The 19,219-nt window shown below is 37.0% G+C and overlaps 1 protein-coding gene across 2 annotated transcripts; it reads right to left on the bottom strand.

Annotated features, from left to right (window-relative positions):
• Positions 1-6,808: 6,808 nt before the first annotated feature.
• CUNH3orf38 (chromosome unknown C3orf38 homolog) lies at positions 6,809-18,989 on the bottom strand. Of its 2 annotated transcripts, XR_008422437.1 has the most exons (4): positions 18,863-18,989; positions 16,368-16,606; positions 13,899-14,826; positions 6,809-9,181 (listed from the first exon to the last, which is right to left on the bottom strand). XR_008422437.1 is itself a non-coding variant. In XM_053903234.1 (3 exons), exons 1-3 carry the CDS (start codon positions 18,987-18,989, stop codon positions 14,146-14,148), a joined length of 1,047 nt encoding a protein of 348 aa, XP_053759209.1. In that variant the 3' UTR covers positions 12,943-14,145. The 2 variants fall into 2 exon arrangements, 1 of the variants encoding a protein (XP_053759209.1); XM_053903234.1 differs by lacking the exon at positions 6,809-9,181 and having other exon boundaries at positions 12,943-14,826.
• Positions 18,990-19,219: the final 230 nt, after the last annotated feature.

Raw genomic sequence — 19,219 nt, 5'->3', positions numbered from 1 at the left:
TCATCACCCTGCACTCCCACCACTGAACCTTTGTGGACATCAGCAGTCCTGCCTGTAAAGCTGCTCCTTTACCTCAGAGACAGGCACACATTTTGTGTTAAAGATCGGGTAACAAATATTTTAGGCTTTGCAAGTATAGAGGAGGAAAACTCTTCCCTTCTTTCTTTCTGGGTACTTTTGGCTGGTCTATTAATCAAATGAAATAGATAAACAGGAGAAAAGCAAATTGGATTATGTATATATGAGAGTGCCATAAGAGTAGGAGGCCCACGGGCAGTCAGCCAATTGAGGCTTATATGCCATCCTGAGCTTAGGAGCAGTAGGTAGATGTCCCTAAAACTTCAAAGGGGAAGAGCAAATGTTTGTTAACCGTCTTCCCTGCTAGACAGAGACAATGGGACACAGAGAGGAAGCTGATCGCCAGACCCTGCAGAGCTTCCCCCCCGCCCCCCCCCCAACACCCCCAGCTTACCACACCTAGCCCAGATTCTTTGTAGTTATCTCTAGTGATAGTTCTCTTCCAGGACCAGGACTCATGAGGTAGGGAGGGCTTCTGAGATTTGAAGGACTCCATACAAATCTGTTTTTTGCTCCTTTTCCTGCTTCTTTTCTCCTTGGACCTGCACTCCCATCTTACACACGCCTTGTAGTTATGTCTTACTTGTGAGAGTCAAGGGGTTCATGATTTCTTTAGAGGCTTCCAGCATACTAGATAACATCTAAGGAAGAACAGGGCAAGAACGACCAGAGGAGGCCACCCTGTGGGTATGCCAGACCAGCAGTGCTAGACATCTCAACACCAAGACCCCTGGCTCCAAGGAACTGGTGACTTACGAAGGACACGTGGACACTTGTCCTTGTTCTGCCTGATTTCTGGATACCTGACAGGACATGCACACCAGACCATTATCCTCAGTGAAAAACCCAGGCTCCAAGCAAAGACCAGACTCTCTCTCCTTTCCTTTCTGATTCTCCCAGACACTCTATCTGTATCTGCACTCTCTCTATACCTTAAATAAACTCTGGTCTCACTTCCTGCTAGCTTGCATTTGATTTCTGTCTTGCATATAGCCCAGGGCCCTCTTGGCTGGTCTCGTGGGGCCCCCTTTGGGTCCCCAGACCTGGCATGCCTACATCACTTCTAAGTTCCTTCAGGTGTTAAGAGGAACTTAAAATCTCTTCCTGAGTCTTTTGGGCCTTGGTTCACTTCAGCTCAATGGAATCTACATGCTAACGTGGCACATTCCAGGGTGGCTTGTTCTGAACCCCTTCACAAACCATATGGTCTCTGTCACAACTACTCAACTCTGCCTTATAGAGCAAAACCAGCTCTCTGTTTTACATGGGTCTAAGTCCTGCTCTTCGTTTACAGTTCAATCTGTTCTGTGATCCATGAATGTTTCCATATTGTTAGAATAAACTGTGCTGTCTTCTCTTAAATTTTCTTCACATAAAAAAAAAAATTGGCCATATTCTATACTTCTGTGTAACCTCAGTGCCCAGCATGACATCATGCCAATAATACTCAGCAATTGTTGTGTGCTTTCACTAATCATATTAACATTGACGAAGGTTATTCACATCACGTTAAACATTACCACATAAAAATAAAACATTTAAACCTGCTATTTGACAACCTGTTGTGTGTATGCAGCTTATTTCTTTAATCTTGAAACACTTCCTCTTCCTCTTCCGCCACCCACCCACACACACACACACACTCTTATTTTAACATTTCTGACATTGGTTTTCTTACCTCTCTACATCCATTGAGAGTGATGCTAATTTTTAGCACCAAAAAGGTAATTGAATCAATGGTGCAGCCTATAACCAATGGAATCTTACAATGAGATAAACACAGAACATTTCAATTCTAATCAGAAAAAGAAAAAATTTCTCCTAGGAGTTTTGTTTTGATTTTTTGTATATGGTTTTGCTTTGAAATACTTTTTTTTTTTTAATGTTTATTTATTGAGAGACAGAGAGACAGAGAGAGAAAGAATGCGTGCAGGCAAGTAAGTATAGGAGGGGCAGAGAGGGAGGGAGAGAGGGAGAATCCCAAGCAAGCTCCTTGTTGACATCAGGGCTCGATCCCACAAACTGTGAGATCATGACCTGAGCCAAAATCAAGAGTCGACGCTTAACCAACTGAGCCACCCAGGGACCCCTTGATTTTAAATATTCTATACAGTACTCAGACTTTGTCCTAATATTTATTGTAGAAAATGTTAGCACATATCTAAAGCACAAATAAAAAGTGATTTTCCTCCCAAACATCTATCTGGGTCTTGGAACTGAAGGCCAAGTTAGATGATATAAAGTCCTGCTTTTTAAACGTATTTGCTTGCATATTCCCTAAAAGAATGTTCACAAACATTAACCCTTCACAAATGCTGAGTCAGCAACTGAAATATTTTACTATGTTATTAAATAGTTGAAATGAAGCAATCGCCATTATTTAAAATAAAATGTTAAATAATTCTTTAAAATGTATCCAACTTCACAGAATTCTATACCCACCAATATCTATTTACATATTTACAAACAAGCTCCTGTTTATAGTTAGAGGTTTTACTTGTACTCCTCTAGTTTGTACTTTTTTTTTTAGTTTGTACTTTTATTCCAGTTGTCTCACAAAAATTTATCCCAATGGGATGTACTGCTTAAAAGACTTTTTGATCACTGTACACTTCTAGGCAACAAAAATATGATCATAAATGTTTTAAAATTTCCCTACGATGTTTTAAGTGCTAACATTTCTATTAGATTGAATTGTCACAATTTTTAGTATTATGAAATTGATCAAACAACACAACTAGTTCACACATTTTACTGGAGACACATAACTTAATGAGATAGGTTTACTGCTTGTAGAAGTCAGCGTCTGCGCTCAATTCTATTTTTTTATTTTTTATTTTTGCATATAAGCATGAGAAATCATGAATATATTAAGTAGTGAGGAATGAAATTATATCAGCCAATATTTTGAACATATTCCTATGTAAGATTTGTACATTTTAATGTATGTAAATTTTACATCAGAAGGAAAAAAAATCAGATAGCGATTTATTGCCAACATGATTTTTACTGAATGACCAGATAAAAACTTAATTCAGTTTTTCTTTAATTTTATTGAAACCAAATAATTTTAAAGAAAGCTTAGCAGGGGCACTTGCGTGGTTCCATCGGTTGTGTTGGACCCTTGATTTCAGCTCAGGTAACGATCTCACAGTTGTGAGATGGAGCCCCATGTCGGGCTCTATGCTGACAGCACAGAGCCTGCTTGGGATTCTTTCTCTCCCTCTCTCTCTCTGCCCCTCCCCTGCTTGCGCTCTGTCTCTCTCTCTCAAAATAAACAAACATAAAAAAAAGTTTTAGTGAAAAAAAGAAAATGAAACTGTAATTCATAGAATGTGAACAAAAGAAAGTTTCAAGTTTTTTCACTCCAGTACCAAAAAAGTTTCAAACTCAGTCTTATTTGGGTAGAAGGTAAAAGGAAATAATGAAACGATCTCTAACAAATTACCAGAAAACAGGGACTAAGAAAGGACAGAAAATAAGGGCATTGAATGGTTGATAAAAAAAAGTAAGGTGATGATTTCAGTTAAATTGCCTGGGTGAAAAGGTGATTACTGCTTTACAAAAGAAAAAAAAACCAAAAAACAAAAAACAAAAATCAACCACTGAGGAGCCTGGGTGGCTCAGTCCGTTAAGCATGGGACTCTAAGGTCATGATCTCATGATTTGTGAGTTGAAGCCCCACATCCAGCTCTGTGCTGACAGTGCACAGACTGCTTGAGGCTCTCACTCTCCTTTCTCTCTGCCCCTACCCCACTTGCATGCTCACTCTCTCTCAAATTTAAAGATAAATAAATAATAAAAAAAAAAAAACCAGAATAAAGTCCAATCAGCACAAACTTTTAGTGTACAAATTGTTAAACCTCTGTTAAGAATGATCTATATTCTAGCAGTTTTATTTTTTTCCCACAATTCTGTTCTACATTCTTATGGTCACAGAGAAAGAGGAAGCTTGTCACTATTCTAGTATTCTAAAAATAGGTATGTAATTTACAAAACTTCTGGTTTTTCTTCTTGATCCACACATAAAATTTTTTTTTAGTCATATACTTTCTATCACAATAATCTTCTTACCTAGAGTCACCAGAAGAAAAATCTACCTCAGACAATGTTAAAGGGGTTTCCAACCTGTCCTTTGCATTCAGCTCCAGAAAGTATCCTTTCATGTTATGTTGCAGTATTTGGATGTGGTTTTAAGTATGCCTCCGAACATATTATGTTTCTGTAGTAAGCCAAGAAAATAATATTGGGGTGGGGATGGAGATTAATCTCCGAAGAACTGAGCCATTTGCACAAATTGTGCAATCCTAACACAACCTGATCTTGCCATTACAATTCATATTATTAATCTACAGAGATGTCTCTTCAAGACAATGGATATAGACTGGCTGATATGCCACTTAAGCAAGGTACCTAAAGTCTAAGAAATGCCCTTTATGACGTTAACAATGTCTCAGAGAAATGTTTTTAGTTTTTTTTTAAATATTTTTAAAAAAATGTTTGTTTATTTTTGAGAAAGACAGGGGGAGACCCAGAGTTGGAAGCAGGCTCCAGGCTCACAGCTGTCAGCACAGAGCTGAGAAGGGGCTTATTAAACTCACCAACTGTGAGATCATGACCTGAGCAGAAGTTGGACACTTAAGGAACTGAGCCACCCAGGCACCCCTAGTTTCTCTTCTTATCTCAAAACCTCAGAATACCTTTCCTCCAAGTAGGAAGTATCAGAGGAAAAAAGTTTTGCAACTTTCTGCTCAGTTTTTCATACAGCATTATCAAAACCAGTATAGTCTCGTGATAAAATCCGACTGTATTTTATACTCCCTTCAACACTTAACTAACATATTGATGGTTTATTATTGATAACTGCTCTGTTAAGAAAGGGATGAGCTAATTGGCTTTTTAAATAACCCTTTTATTTACCTAACAACCACCTTCCCTGCTGTCCAAATAGCTGGTATACACTCCGTCGTTAAAGATTGTGAGGCATCCTTGTCTAGTCCACACCAAAACTTATTTCCCAGTGTAATCTTGTTTTCTATATTCATGGGTTTTCAGGGATGAATAGAATAACCAGTTGCTAGGGACTTCTCACTCATATATAATACACATAATGCCAAATGATTCAGACACTGCACATCAGTGGTTCTGTCTGCAAAATATCCTCTGGAATACATGACAGTAATTGTTCTTCCATGTCGTTGGTCACTGAATGCTAGTTTTCTTTCTAACAGAACTTTTCCACTAGCTTGTTTTGTAATCTCTGATGATATCTATTAAATGTTGAAGCTGTTTTTACGGGCTACTCAGCAATGATGCCTGTTTTTAAATTATTACTTTCTGTTACAGATTTGATATTTGAACTGAGTCTTTTAAGTTTAGACCCACATGTAAGGTTTGCTTTATGGTTTTCAGAGGGTAGTGTGCATTATTCCTGAGGATAATATCCGACAACATGATTCAGAAAACAAATTTAAAAACGGACATAATCATTAAGGCAAGAGATGTTAGGGGTGCCTGAGTGGCTCAGTCGGTTAAGCCTCTGACTTCAGCTCAGGTCATGATCTCGCAATCTGTGAGTTCCAGCCCCGCACAGGGCTCCGTGCTGACAGCTCAGAGCCTGGAGCCTGTTTCAGATTCTGTGTCTCCCTCTCTCTCTGCCCCTCCCCTGCTCGTGCTCAATTTCTCTCTCTCTCTCTCAAAACAAACAAACAAACAAACAAAAAGATGAGATGTTAAAACATGGTTTAGTGTCTAAGTGACAGATCTAAGGCAAGGCCCTACTAAGGGAGGAACTCTGGTGACAACCCAAAGTGAGGTGGCTTCCTGCCATCAAGCACTGAGTGGGTTGTGCCAGGTGTCTGAGAAAGAAACTTGGTTTCATTTTAAGAGATGCAACTCTGAATGATACTTCTGTAATTCTGAATTCTTCATCTTGCATGATAAATTTTAAACTGGGATGTATTATTTTACACTTGTTCAGGAAAAATAGAATTACCCAAATTCATTTACCAGAGAAACCAATGTGCTTTAAAAATGAGGTGCAGCCGTTGATGGCGACATGTGAATATCTGACAGGCCGTGTGCTCTTAACCAGTGGTGAATGGATTACCGGTCAAAAGTTCAGATATTCATCACCATCCTTCCTTATATGATTCAGCTGAAGTTTTAAAAACATCATACTCACAGAATCTCTTGCACAGCACATAGATTCTAATTCTGCATTCACATGATGACATGATAGTATTTGTTATGATTTTGATCACTTTTCAATGAGTCATTTTGTGAACTGGGGATAAGAGTATAAACCATAAAATGTAAATTTAGCCAGCATTAAAATTAATAGGGAAGTACATCAGGGAAAATAAACACGGTTGACTTCATGCTGGTTGTGATAAACTGACCAACACAGTTCTTGTCATCACATAGGCATCTAATGATTGCACGCTAATATAACACTATTAAAACTAAGATTTTAATTTACCTAGAAAACTTGGTAAATATGTGAGTTATGTGCATAAAATTTCCAAAATCGGTGTTATATGGAAAAAAAAATGTCTCAGTGCTTTTTTGTCTCTCTGAAACTGCCAACTAGTCACTGAGGATCACCATCGTTTTAGCGGCATTGCTCTAATCCAAAGGTCAGGGCTTCACCTACAATTCAGAGTAAGCACCAAAAGATGACAATGGTTACAGTAATAAGAAGGGATCAATGAGAGAGCAGAGAAAGCAATTTTCAGTAAAATAAATTCTTTTATTAAACACTAAACGTTACTCAATGTGAGTTAAACAAAGTAATAAAAGTGTAAGAAACTAGAACAAATACTTAAGTACCAAGTGTCTTCTGTTAAGATACCTGGTACATAGTAAGTGCTTGATAAATGGTTTACCAAGTTGAAAGAAGACTGTTTAAGAGAAAAAAAACAACACTGATACATTATTTAAAATCAACTTTTTTCTCAGTCCTAAACTCTTGCTCTAGCTGAAGGCTGCTTGTAGAATTCAAATTATGACTTACTCTGCAATTCTCTTAGTTCCTATGAGTTCAATTTTATGATTGTTCTACTACGAGTTCCAGAATTAAAGTTCCTGACATGCTTACCTTTTCTATTGCTATCTTGTTTCTGTACTCTAAGCTCATTCTATTGTAACCCTATACTAACTACTCCAATCAGCACAGTCCACACAGTAAAACCTCCTGTCTTTGCTCAACAATATTTTCCATTAAACTTCCTAGAATAACTTTTAATAACATTCTGAGCAGCACCCCTCCAGGGCCATGCTTCCTACAGAAAAACCCTATCCCAAATCTGCCACTCCTCTCCAATGTCACTCTTACATGTTTGCCAATTCCTATTACTCAGTCTCTTTGAAGGAATCATCTATATAGTATTTGATTATTTTATCAACATCCACATTTCTACTAGAGGTTATTGGGAGTCTATAATTTGGTCTTCTGTCAACCACTTTGCACTTTTCAACTAAAACATGGAAATATATTTCAAACATATGTAACAGCAAAAAAGATTCACACAACAGTAGTTCAAACAACCTCAGCATTTCTAGTGATTAGAAAATAGGAAACTATTTTAAAGGCTTCATACTTTTTTCCTTTTCTATTCTAGATATGATGTGTAATACTTTCATCCTTTTGTTTTTCCCTCTGTAAATAGAAATACACCCACAATACACATATACTTATAAATGCGTATTTGTTAGGAAAAAATAGAAAGTGTTTTCTCAGTAAGATTTATGAGCAAGAAAAATAAAGAATTTCTCCAACTTCAATGAACTACAAATTCCTTTAAAAGCAATATTATTTAGTTGCTAGGAAGGCATACAGTCACAAAACCATGTAACTTCAAAATAGCAGTTTAGATACATCTAATCTAACTGTTCATTTTTACATGTGAAGAAATTGAGATTTAGAGTTTAAATTCTTTCAAAATAAGGTAGTAGCAATAGTCAGACTAGAAATAAAGTGCAAGAAAAAGCACAGACTTTTTAGTTTAAAAATTAAACATACACACACACACACACACACCGGGGGGAGGGGGGTGGGGAACCCACAACAGAACTATGGACATTACTTAACTTTTGGGGACTCCGTTTCATCTTTTACAAAAGCACATAGAACTTTAATAATCCTATCTAACAGAGTATTATTGATTGTATTAGAGTTCACATATCATTATTCAGAAAGATAACCTAGTAAACAAATATTTACTGAGCACCTAATACATATGTTAGGCATTGTCGTCAGCAGACAGGCAAAGGACCAGGAATACATGAGGCTCTGAGAAAGTATCACTTTTTCCTTTATATCTTTAATAAATATCAATTGAATACCCCATCTCTGTGCAAAGCAATGGAAATAAAATGAAAGTCAAACAGCTACAGTCCCTGCTCTCAGTTTAAAACCCAGCTGGGGAGATTAACAAGTTAGTAAATTAATATTTAAAGTGCTAAGACTGAAATAAACAAGGTGCTCTGATAAATATTAACAACAGGGCCCACTTAGAAGAAAACATTTAAGACAAATCCTCAAAGATAAAAATTAAGCAATCATGCAAAAAGCTAGAGAAAAATTGTTCTAGATAATGTATACAAAACACCTAAAGAGAAAAAATGCTTAAGAAATTTCCAGTTTTTAAATTATTCCAATCATAGCCCTTTTAATTCTATATTATCAGACTGCAACAACAAAAAAATTAAACTCCCAAGTATTTTGTATACAGACCTACCTCGACTTACGATGAGGTTATGGCCCAAGAAACGTAAGTTGAATATACCATTAAGTTCAAATGTATTTAATAGGTTAGGAACTACTAAACATCTTATCTTTGCCTAGCCTAACTTAAACGGGCTCAGAATGCTTATATTAGCCTACAGTAGGGCAAAATCATCTAACACAAAGCCTATTTTATGATAAGGTGTTGAATATCTCATGTAATTTATTGGATACTCTATGAACATAAAAAACAATGACCATATGGATACAGAATGATTTGAAGTATATTGGTTGCTTACCCTTGTGATTGCATGGCTAACTGGAGGTGCAGTTCCCTGCTGCCACCCAGCACCTATTGTCCCCCATATCTCCAGCCTGTGAGAAGAACAAAATTCAAACTTCAAAGTACGGTTTCTACTGGGGTGCTTGGCTGGCTCAATCAAAGGAGCATGCGACTCTTGATCTTTGGATTGTGAGTTCAAGCCCCACATGGGATGAAGAGATTAAATAAAATTTAAAAAAAAAAGTATCATTTTTACTGAATACATTTTAATTTCATGCCTTCGTGCAGATGAAAAATCCTACATCAAACTACTGTAAGTACTGTCTACTTGCCAATAAAAGCAAAGGGCTAAGTAAATACAGGACAAATACTAAGACTACTTAATAGCATCTGTTGGCTGGACCAAACAATCCATGAAAAATGAGTGAAACCAAACGTAGATGGTGATAAGAACCAAATTATAAAATCTGGACTTTATTTTGAAGGTAATGCAACACTACTGAAAATCTGAGCATGGAAGAGAGGACAAAAGCTGCACTTTAAGGAAATTTTAATGTTATAAATATGTAAAAAATATTAAAGCAAAGAAATAAATTAAGTCAATATCTATGTAAAGAAACTCTACAGCAGCAGCTGAAATAGATCATTTCATGACTAACATGACTCTGGAGTTTATGGTATAGTGTTTGGGGGTACATTGTATCTCACAGTAAATATAATACTTCATTTTATTAACTTTACTTTTGAAAGCGAGTGGGATAGGGGCAGAGAGGGAGAGAGAGAATCCCAAACAAGTTCCACGCCATCAGCGGAGAGCCTGACACGGGGCTTGATTTCATGAACTGTGAGATGATGATGTGAGCTGAGATCAAGAGTCGGACACTCAACAGACTGAGCCACCCAGGTGCCCCTAATACTCCATTTTAATATTGTTTTACTGAAGGACTACTGGAAAGGTTCAAACTAGAAAAAAATAAAGCTAAAAAGATTCAGTGCATTTTAAATATTTTTCTTCCAACCCTAAGTGGTCTGTCAAAATATCCTATATTCTGCGTTGATAGAATCAATATGATATAGCTAGGACCATAGAGCTATCTAAAATTTAAGCTGAGTGTTTTTTCCTGAACCATACAAGAGGATATAACCACACCCTTCTGAAAAGGGCCTCTAGTAGTTCTCACCTTAAGATATTTAAACCCAGAGGGGCGCATGGGTGGCTCAATGGGTTAAGCGTCCAACTCTTGGTTTCAGTCAGTTTAGGTCATGATCTCACCGTTTGTGAGTTTGAGCCCCATGCCAGGCTCTGCACTGGCAGCACAGAGCCTGCTTGGGATTCTCTCCCTCTCTCTCTGCCCCTCCCCTGTTCACACACTCTGTCTCTCTCAAAATAAATAAACTTTAAAAATGGGGGAAAAAACGATATTTAAACCAAGAAACTGAAATTTAACGTGCAAAGTTTAAATAAATAATCTATTATTATTTTATCTTCTGCTTGATTCAGGGATTTATAAATTGTAGATGCTCCATAAATATATGCCAAATAAACTTGAAGAGAACCCAAAGGCAGAAAGTCTTATTTCCCAGCACTTGCAGTTGTGCTATCTGCATTCAAAGTGAGTATATACGAAGATTATAAATAGGGTGGGGTGAGGGGAGGCGAGAGGGAATGGTGTAAGGTGAGACCACATATACAAGCCCTTTGGAGGAAATGATCCTATTTTTGAAATCCTTCATCAAAATTGGCAGTATACAATCATTACTAAATAAACATCTTAGGACAACTTTTTGTAAAGATCTAGAGAATTTTTTTAATACCTTTCACATTTTTCTCTCACAATTTCTCTGATGTTCATTAAATTTATCTTGCCAAAATAAAATGAATTCTGAATATTTTTGTTTCAATTGACAGTAATTCAGTGGGTTTTGTCTTAATATCTGACATTTTTTGAAAAACAAAATCCACAAATTAACAATTATCATATACTAACAGATTTCCTAGAGATTATCCTTTCATTCAAAAAGATTTAGTCCTCCAGCTTAGGGACTCTGGCAAAGGGCACAAAATTTTCTAAAAATAATTTTAGTATCCAAGAATAACCTGAGAGAATATAACTATTATTAGCAGGATTTCAACTTGAAGTTATAAGGATCCCTATAGGATTCACAGATGTGCTTTGGGGAAACCCAAAAACTCACTGAAATAATGCAAAAATTGTGATATATAGGCAAACACATCTTTTTCTGGGGAGAAAGAACATACAGTTCTCATTTTTCAAAACTTGATGGCCACTAGCCACAGCCCAAATTAAGAACTAGTGAAGAAAATGGCACCTAAATTTGTGAATACAGATGCTAATAAAAATGTTAAAGTATAGTTTTCATTCACTTTTATCATCTAGCCATAAAAGCTGTTTTGTTAAAACACAATATTGCTGATTATGTTTTTAATTAAGCCATTTCTTTAAAAACTTTTAAATGTTTCTTTGAGAAAGAGAGAGCAAGAGCAAACAGAGAGGGGCAGAGAAAGAGGGAGACAGAGAATCTGAAGCAGACTCTGAGGCACAGAGCAGGCACAGAGCCCTATGTGGGGCTCAAACCTATGAACTGTGATATCATGACCTAAGCCAAAGTCAGATGCTTAACTGAGCCACCCAGGCGCCCCCAAGCCACTATTCTTTAAATCTTTTTCTGGTGCTATTACAATTTCTTACAGGCACTGGGTAACTAGCCTTTCTTTAGCATAAGAATACTACCTTTCCGAAAATATAGGAACATTTCTTATGTTGGCCATTTGAAGTTAATTTCATAAAACAGAGATGGCTTCTATTATTTGGTATTTTAGTTAATAAGACTCATGTAATTTTTTTTTTTTTTTTGGCATTCTAGATACTAATAAAAAATCCCAACGTAAATTACTTTAAGCTATATTAACAAGAACAGGTACTTGATGTATGCCCTATTATTAGGCTATGGCAAATCAGTCTACAGTAAATAAAGCCCAGCGGCCCCCCTGGCTTGACTATTCAATTACTATGAAATATGTGTAGAGTGTTGTATTCTTTACTACTTCACTCCAACAACTTTCACACTCCAGCTGAGGGTGAAATGAAGCAAAAAAGACCAAAAGCTGGGGTCTCTGCCATTCCCTAACATAAACAAAACAAATGGATGGTAGCAAAAGTAGAGTTCAATCTGCACTGTGCTTTGGGACTTTCTCCAAGACCTGACCAAACTTTAAACTTCATGAATAAATTTCAAGAATCTCCAGGTCTTCTTTCTCTGAACAGAAAAGTATACACTTCACCTACAATGGTTAGGGCCTTTCAGTTTATCCCATTCTGACCCCTGGGCTTTTAAATTGAGTAAATATTAAAAGGTTAAAATTTCCCCCAAATCTGAGTTAGCTTGGATCCTCAAAGTTTCAGTGTATCCATGTATGAAATTCAAACAGATGAAATGATCAAAACACCACCAGTGATAAGAACCAAAGACAAAATCTAGATGCAGAAAAGTCTTCTACACAGTATGTAAGCTTGGCTTGCTCATTCCTTTACCCATTCAGTTAAACATTAGGTCCTACTTTGTTGCCCAGCTGTGGGGATTCACAGAAAATAAATCATAATTCCAATCCTCAAGTGAGAGAGTCTGTCAGGAAGATTTCAAATTTCCAAGATTGATTAAAAGAACATACAGGAAAAAAAAAAAAAAAAAAAAAGAACATACAGAGACTGCAACCTTACTTGAGCATTACACGAATTCAAAAAAGTAAATACTGAAGGTAGCTAGAGGCAACTTCGGCCCATCCTGAGCATCTATAGTAGTATTTCTGCAGTACTCGACATTACGCCACAAAGAAAACAGATGGGAATATTTTTTAATTTTATCCTTTACTTAGGAAATTTATTGAGTACATGTTATAACGATACTCTATACTTAAAGGAGAAAACCATAACCTGTCTTTAAACAATACACTATTCTTAGAGCAGACCAGGGATTTGCCTCCTTTATTAAGTTCTTATTTTAAGACATATCAATTTGTACTCCTCATAAAGGCACGGCATTTAAAAAAAAAAAAAAAAAAAAAAGAGTTTGTTCCTCTTGCTTCCAAAATTTCTTATTACCCTAGGTGATCATCAGAAGAGTTAAAGGTAAAAATTTACCATGTACAGCACATCATCACAAAAATGCCCAGCTCAATTTTTTCCATATGGAAATTTAGTAAATTAAAATTACTAACTAAATCCAAGATCAGCAAATAGTTGCCAGGTGATGAAGAATTTAAGCCCTAAAGCAACTTAGTAATTAATCTGGCAACTTAATCTTGTAATTCAAACCTTGTATTAACAATTTGTGGGTGAAAAATCCTAATAATTTTAATTTATGATGTGGGAGTCTATATATGTATATAATAGATATCCCACATTATAAATTTATGTATGTGTGTTTTGTGTTTTATGTTTTTGTCACCTCTTCCAAGATCAAGCAAGAGGAAAACAGTAAAGGAATTGGGCACACCTCTTTAAAAATTTCAACAGTATGTTTCCTCTATACGGTACTACAATAAATGCTGTATAAAACTGTTAGCTGAAGGCTTAGATCAGCTTGGACTACTATAGGTAACTTTTGAAAAATGTTCCTCAAATTTTAAAAAGGGAAAGTAATTTTTTATCTACCTGCTAAATTATTGGACTTTTTCGTGAGAATGTTATTCAAGTTTCCTAAAGTGATAACTTTTGAGTTTACATTAAATCTCTCTCATATGAAAAGTACAGATATTAGAATACTCACTAAGTAAAATGAAAGTATTACCTGGTTTCTAAGGCACACCGTTAGTTATACCATCTAAAGTGGGATTTATTTGATGAACTGCATTAAGCTTTCAGAACATTGGCTGCAACTCAGGTAGAAAGAGGCAAGTATTCACATAATATATTAGTCTGTAGTCAAGAAAGATATTTCAACTAAAATATGTCAATCCTCCCATCTGAAATCACTTAAACATTACTGATGTGGTATTTGGAAGAGTTTCTGTATTTTTTAGACTGACATACAGTCCTCAATGCTTTAGAGGGTTGGGTAAACTCAGTTCTCTTTTGTTCAACAATGCCTCATCTCCACTGCATAAAGCTTGGTCTCCAGTTCCACTATCCAATGCCTGCCTTACATCAACTTGTATTTCGTTGGTACCACATGAAGTAATTACGTTATAAAAGCTCTCTAGATCACCATGTTCGAATGTAATAGCTGGTTTCATTAATGTTCCAGGAGCAAGAGAACCCTCTCCAATAATTCTCAGGTTGATAAATTTGATTTTCCAAGTATGTTCCACAAAAGGGCAGCGTATGAGTCCAAATATTTGTTCAAAAATGCCCAAACAAGTGTTCCCTCGGTGGACAGTCCCAGCAACTCCAACCATAACTAGACCATGGGGAGAAGAAGCACATTTCAGTCCACTGGCATCTAGATTGGGACTGAGAAAAAGATACTCTTCTTTCACTAGTGACAGCAGACGAAGGCTTACAATTTCTGCTCCACAGTAGTCTATCACATTTTGTTCAGAGGTGTTGTAATAAAACCTAAGCTTGACATCGTGCCAGAAGTGCTGTGGCCCCCATTCATCTTGAGGCGGTCCCAGGAAAGGATTCTGAGAATTAAGAAGTTCAAAGAACCAGTGACAGAATTCTTCTCCTAATCGACGAAAATCAACTTTTTCAGCTTTCTTATCTTCTTTTTCCGGCTGATTAAGATAAATAAAATATAAAATAAAACAAAGGTTAGTTCTCGTGTTTTTTTCTATCTGGCCCATTTTAGAGGTAAGTTTGAGTATACGGAGTACAGCAGAAGCTAAACGAACTACAGGTGAACACACTGAAACCATCACGCAAAAAGTCAAGTGTTTTTCCAAAAAGGGGAAAAATCATTTTACAATTTCCCAGCTTAAACATATGAAAATTCAGCTAAGAAATTAAGGTTAATAAAGACTCAAAATATCAGCATGAACAGTCAATAATGATTTATGTAAGCATTTTCTCTTATATGTGGCAGCGGTTTCACAAATGTCTGTCAAAACCTTCAAACTGTATGCTTTAAATGCATACACTGTTGCATTTAAACTGTACTACAATATCGTAGATAATAAATGAGCATTTTCACTATCTTTAAACAGACAAATCTAATATGATTGAAATACATTACTTTTTAGGATTGGGATTAATTTTATATTTTTATTTCTCTTTTTTTCAAATAAAATGTTATTGCAAAAAACATACCTGAGAGGCTAGATTTTATTCATCTATGTGTTCCAGAGTATAGTAACTCATTTTGATGGTAAGAGATCTTGTATTGACAGAGCATCTTTGATTGAATATATTAGGCTCTGTGCTTGGCACTTATATTCTATTTCCTTCTATCTTCATGAACCTTGTGACATAGAAACTATCATATGTGGGCTTTATAGATAAAGTAAACAGGGGCTCAGAAAGGTCAAGTTACTTGCTGAAGTTCACACCTAGCATATGGCACACCCTATTTTTAAGTCACATCCGTATGATTTCAGAGTTGGCCTCCTTTCTAAGCACATTAAAAAAGCTTAGATTCTTTCCTAATATGAAAGCAAATACCTCTCACTGTAAAACTTCACTGATTCAAAGTTTGTAGTTTAAACTTTATAAATTACCTAGCATTCATACAATCAGCATTTAAATATTCACACAGTATCTAAAACATACAGTGGAGATACAAAGAAATAGAAACAGCCAATGTGAGCTGAAGGAAATTATTACAAGAGGATTTTTCCTAGCTAAAAAAAAAAAAAAAAAAAAAAAAAAAATCAAATTTAAAAAATATTTAAGTTTTTCTCATGGAATTTACAATCTAATATCAATTTAATATCAAAGAAAGTCTTCAAAATGAGAAAGGGCTATAATAGCATTCTTTTAAAGTGAACAAAAACATTAGAAAATCAGAAGCTAAATTAAAATTAAATGGAAACTGCAGTTTATCCACTCTCTTTACAAATCCAATAGTCTTCATTTGATAAAGTGATAAAAGCATTTTTCCCTCATAAATCAATACAATCTTTTATGTATATTACTAAATGTCAAAAATATTTCCTTTTTTAGGTGCTTTACTTATCTTCCTCTAGGATGCAAAGGATATGGAGTAAAGCTAAAATTATAAAAAACAAAATAGTATTAGCCATGTTCCCAGTGATCTAGGATTATCTACAGAGTTTAGACAGAACTATGACTTAGGGTATAACTGTAAGATCTATTTTACCTGTTGAAAGAGTCTCATGTCCTCTGTCTTAACTGGCTCTGGTGTTTCCTTCAATTTTGGCTGTAACTGCCTTTTCCAGTAATCCTTTGCATGCTGAATAAGATTGTGTTTTTCAGTAGATGGAGGTATAATAACCCCCTGTGTTGCCAAGTACTTAAATATGACTTCCCGGTGGACTTTCTTACGCCTCAAAAGCTCTTCTACACTTTGACTGTACACTAATATTGCACGAATGGCATCTGGAAGGAAATAATAAAAATTAGTAGAAAACCCTAAGTCATGTAAATCGGTCCAAGGTCAGCAGACACCCTATCAAATAATATTTATAAATTCTTGTCACGGCATTGCTTTGGCATGAGATGGTTATTTTAACAAAACCAAGAAGTGGGGGGGGCGCCTGGGTCAGTCAGTTAAGCATCTAACTCTTGGGTTTCAGCTCAGGTCATGATCTCAAGGTTCATGGGTTCAAGACCCATGTCTGGCTCTAAGCTGACAGCGCAGAGCCTGTTGGATTCTCTCCTCTCTCCCTGCCCCTCCTCTGCTCACACTCTCTCTCAAAATAAATAAATAAACTTAAAAAAAAAAAAACAGGAAGTGGGTTATCAAGTTTGGGGTTTTAAAAATAATTTTCTTGGGGCGCCTGGGTGGCTCAGTCAGTTAAGCGTCTGACTTCAGCTCAGGTCATGATCTCGTGGTTCGTGGGTTTGAGCCCCGCCTTGGGCTCTGTGCTGACAGCTCAGAGCCTGAAGCCTGCTTCAGATTCTGTGTCTCCCTCTCTTTCTTCCCTTCCCCTGCTGGTTCTGTCTCTCAACAATAAATAAATGTTGAAAATAAATAAATTTAAAAAATTTCTTTATGCTTTAAACTTCCCTACCTTATTTACCTCTTCCTTTCACTTCTTGTAAGATAGTAAAATTTTTGCATTTTCTTTTAAGTGACATGGTTTAAGAAAAAAATGGAGCCAGAGAAAATGTTTTTTTCTAAGAAGGCCAATGGACCTAAAATCATTTATAATCTCTAACATAGGTAAAATTACAGTATTTTAGATATGCAATGACTTTTAATCTCCTCACTCTACAAATAATGAAAGCTGAGGATATATGAGGTATCAACAATCATGCTTCCAACAAGTGGCAGAACTAAGACTTGGGGCAAGCAGCATGAGCATCATCTGGGAGCTTGTCAGAAATGCTGAATTTCTGGGGCCATCCCGAAACTACTGAATCAGAGTTTGCATTTTCACAAGATCCCTGAGGGACTGAGTCACAGGCACAGTAGTTTGAGAAGCTCAGGTGCAGAATATGAGCCCAGAATTAAGCAAATCTTCCATTTTTGGAGATACTGTTAAACCTGTTTTCCAAACTTCTATTTTCTTCCTAACAAGTATCTTTTCAAATCATTTAACATCTCTTTTCCTTATTTACTTTTAGACCCACCATCAATTAAATCCAGCATTTTTATCTATCAATTTTAAATTCACACTCACCCTGTTTAGGTGTGAGTAGCATGTGAAATATTTAAATGCTGAAGAACTACATATAAGTCTAAAACTATGTGCAGTCTAAAGTCTTAGGAATTTCTTCTTTTAATGTTCATGGTTCGAAGTTTCAAGTGAATGATTTCTTTAAATGGAAATGTAAATCCGACTTAAAAGCAGAGCAACACAGTTTTAAAAAGCATAACCTTTTGTAAATATTGAAGTCATACCAACATAGTAGTCTGGAATTTTCACATTTTAAAGTAAAATTCAGCAAATTTAAAATGAAGCTCTCCAGATGATATACCAAGCGAAATAAACACTTAAGCTTCTTGATTACATTTTTATGTGGAGTAGTTACAAATCAGGCTTAATATTAATAACGCTTAAATCTACCGAAATGTTTGTTTGGCTCTGAAAATAATGTATTCCTATTGCTCAAAATCATCTCAGAAAAAAAAAAAAAAAAAAAACTGGATCCAAAAAGAGACACGGATTCAAACGATCTGCTCTTTTATTACAGCAGCTGTTTTACCTAGGAAACTGAAAGTGTTTAAGATCTCCTCCCGCAAGCTCGGAGAGACAAACACGAGCAGCAGCTGACTCCTCGGCTCACCAGCTAACACTCCCCAGCTGAATCGAGACGCAAAATGGAAAACACGCTGGCTCCCCGGAAATTTTGGAAAAAAAAACGACAATTCACGTACACTTCAATTCTCGAAAAAAATAAGCATATGCCCCTAACACCCAACACATAAAACCTGAAAGCTGCGCCGTTTCCAGTGCCATCACCTCCCCCAGGGAGCTGGCGGGTCAGTGCCACCTGAAGGTGCGCGGAGGTTCCCCGGCCGCGGAGCAGCGGCGGTGGCTGAGACTCTCGAGAGTTCCGCCTCAGCCCGGTCCGGGCCCCGTCGCGGGGCAAGGTCTCGCACCTTCTCTATTCTCAGGCTCCCGCCACCTGGGGTCTGGACGAGGCCTCGGGAGGGGCGTCCGCTCTCGCGGAGAAGTCAGCACTTACCTTGGCGGTCCTCAGGCTGCACCAGGCGGTTGGTGATGGTGTCGCACAGGGCCATGATATCATCGTTGTCTAGTAGGCCGAGCAGGTTACGACAGCCCTCCATCTCTGGGTAGCTGAGCCCCGACATCTCGGCCCCCAAAAATGGGGGGGGGGGGACGACCCAGCAACTTCGTCCCTTCAGGCCCAGCAGGCCGGCGCCTAGGCAACATACACCGGAAGTGCCTTGCCTGTTGTTCGCCGCCAAAGGGCCTCGGGTGTTCCAAACGACTGGGCGGAAGTGATTGCCAACAAGGTCAGTTCAGGAAATGTGGTGTTCCGACTTGTCGTTCCGGGCTGGACAGGACGGAGGGGACTTCA

This window comes from Panthera pardus, unplaced genomic scaffold (assembly GCF_024362965.1).
Source record: "Panthera pardus isolate Hobbes unplaced genomic scaffold, ASM2436296v1 HiC_scaffold_16, whole genome shotgun sequence".
In the NCBI taxonomy this organism is placed as follows: Eukaryota; Metazoa; Chordata; class Mammalia; order Carnivora; family Felidae; genus Panthera; species Panthera pardus.
The sequence above is the reverse complement of the archived record's forward strand: the minus strand, read 5'-3'. Positions and strand labels throughout refer to the sequence as shown.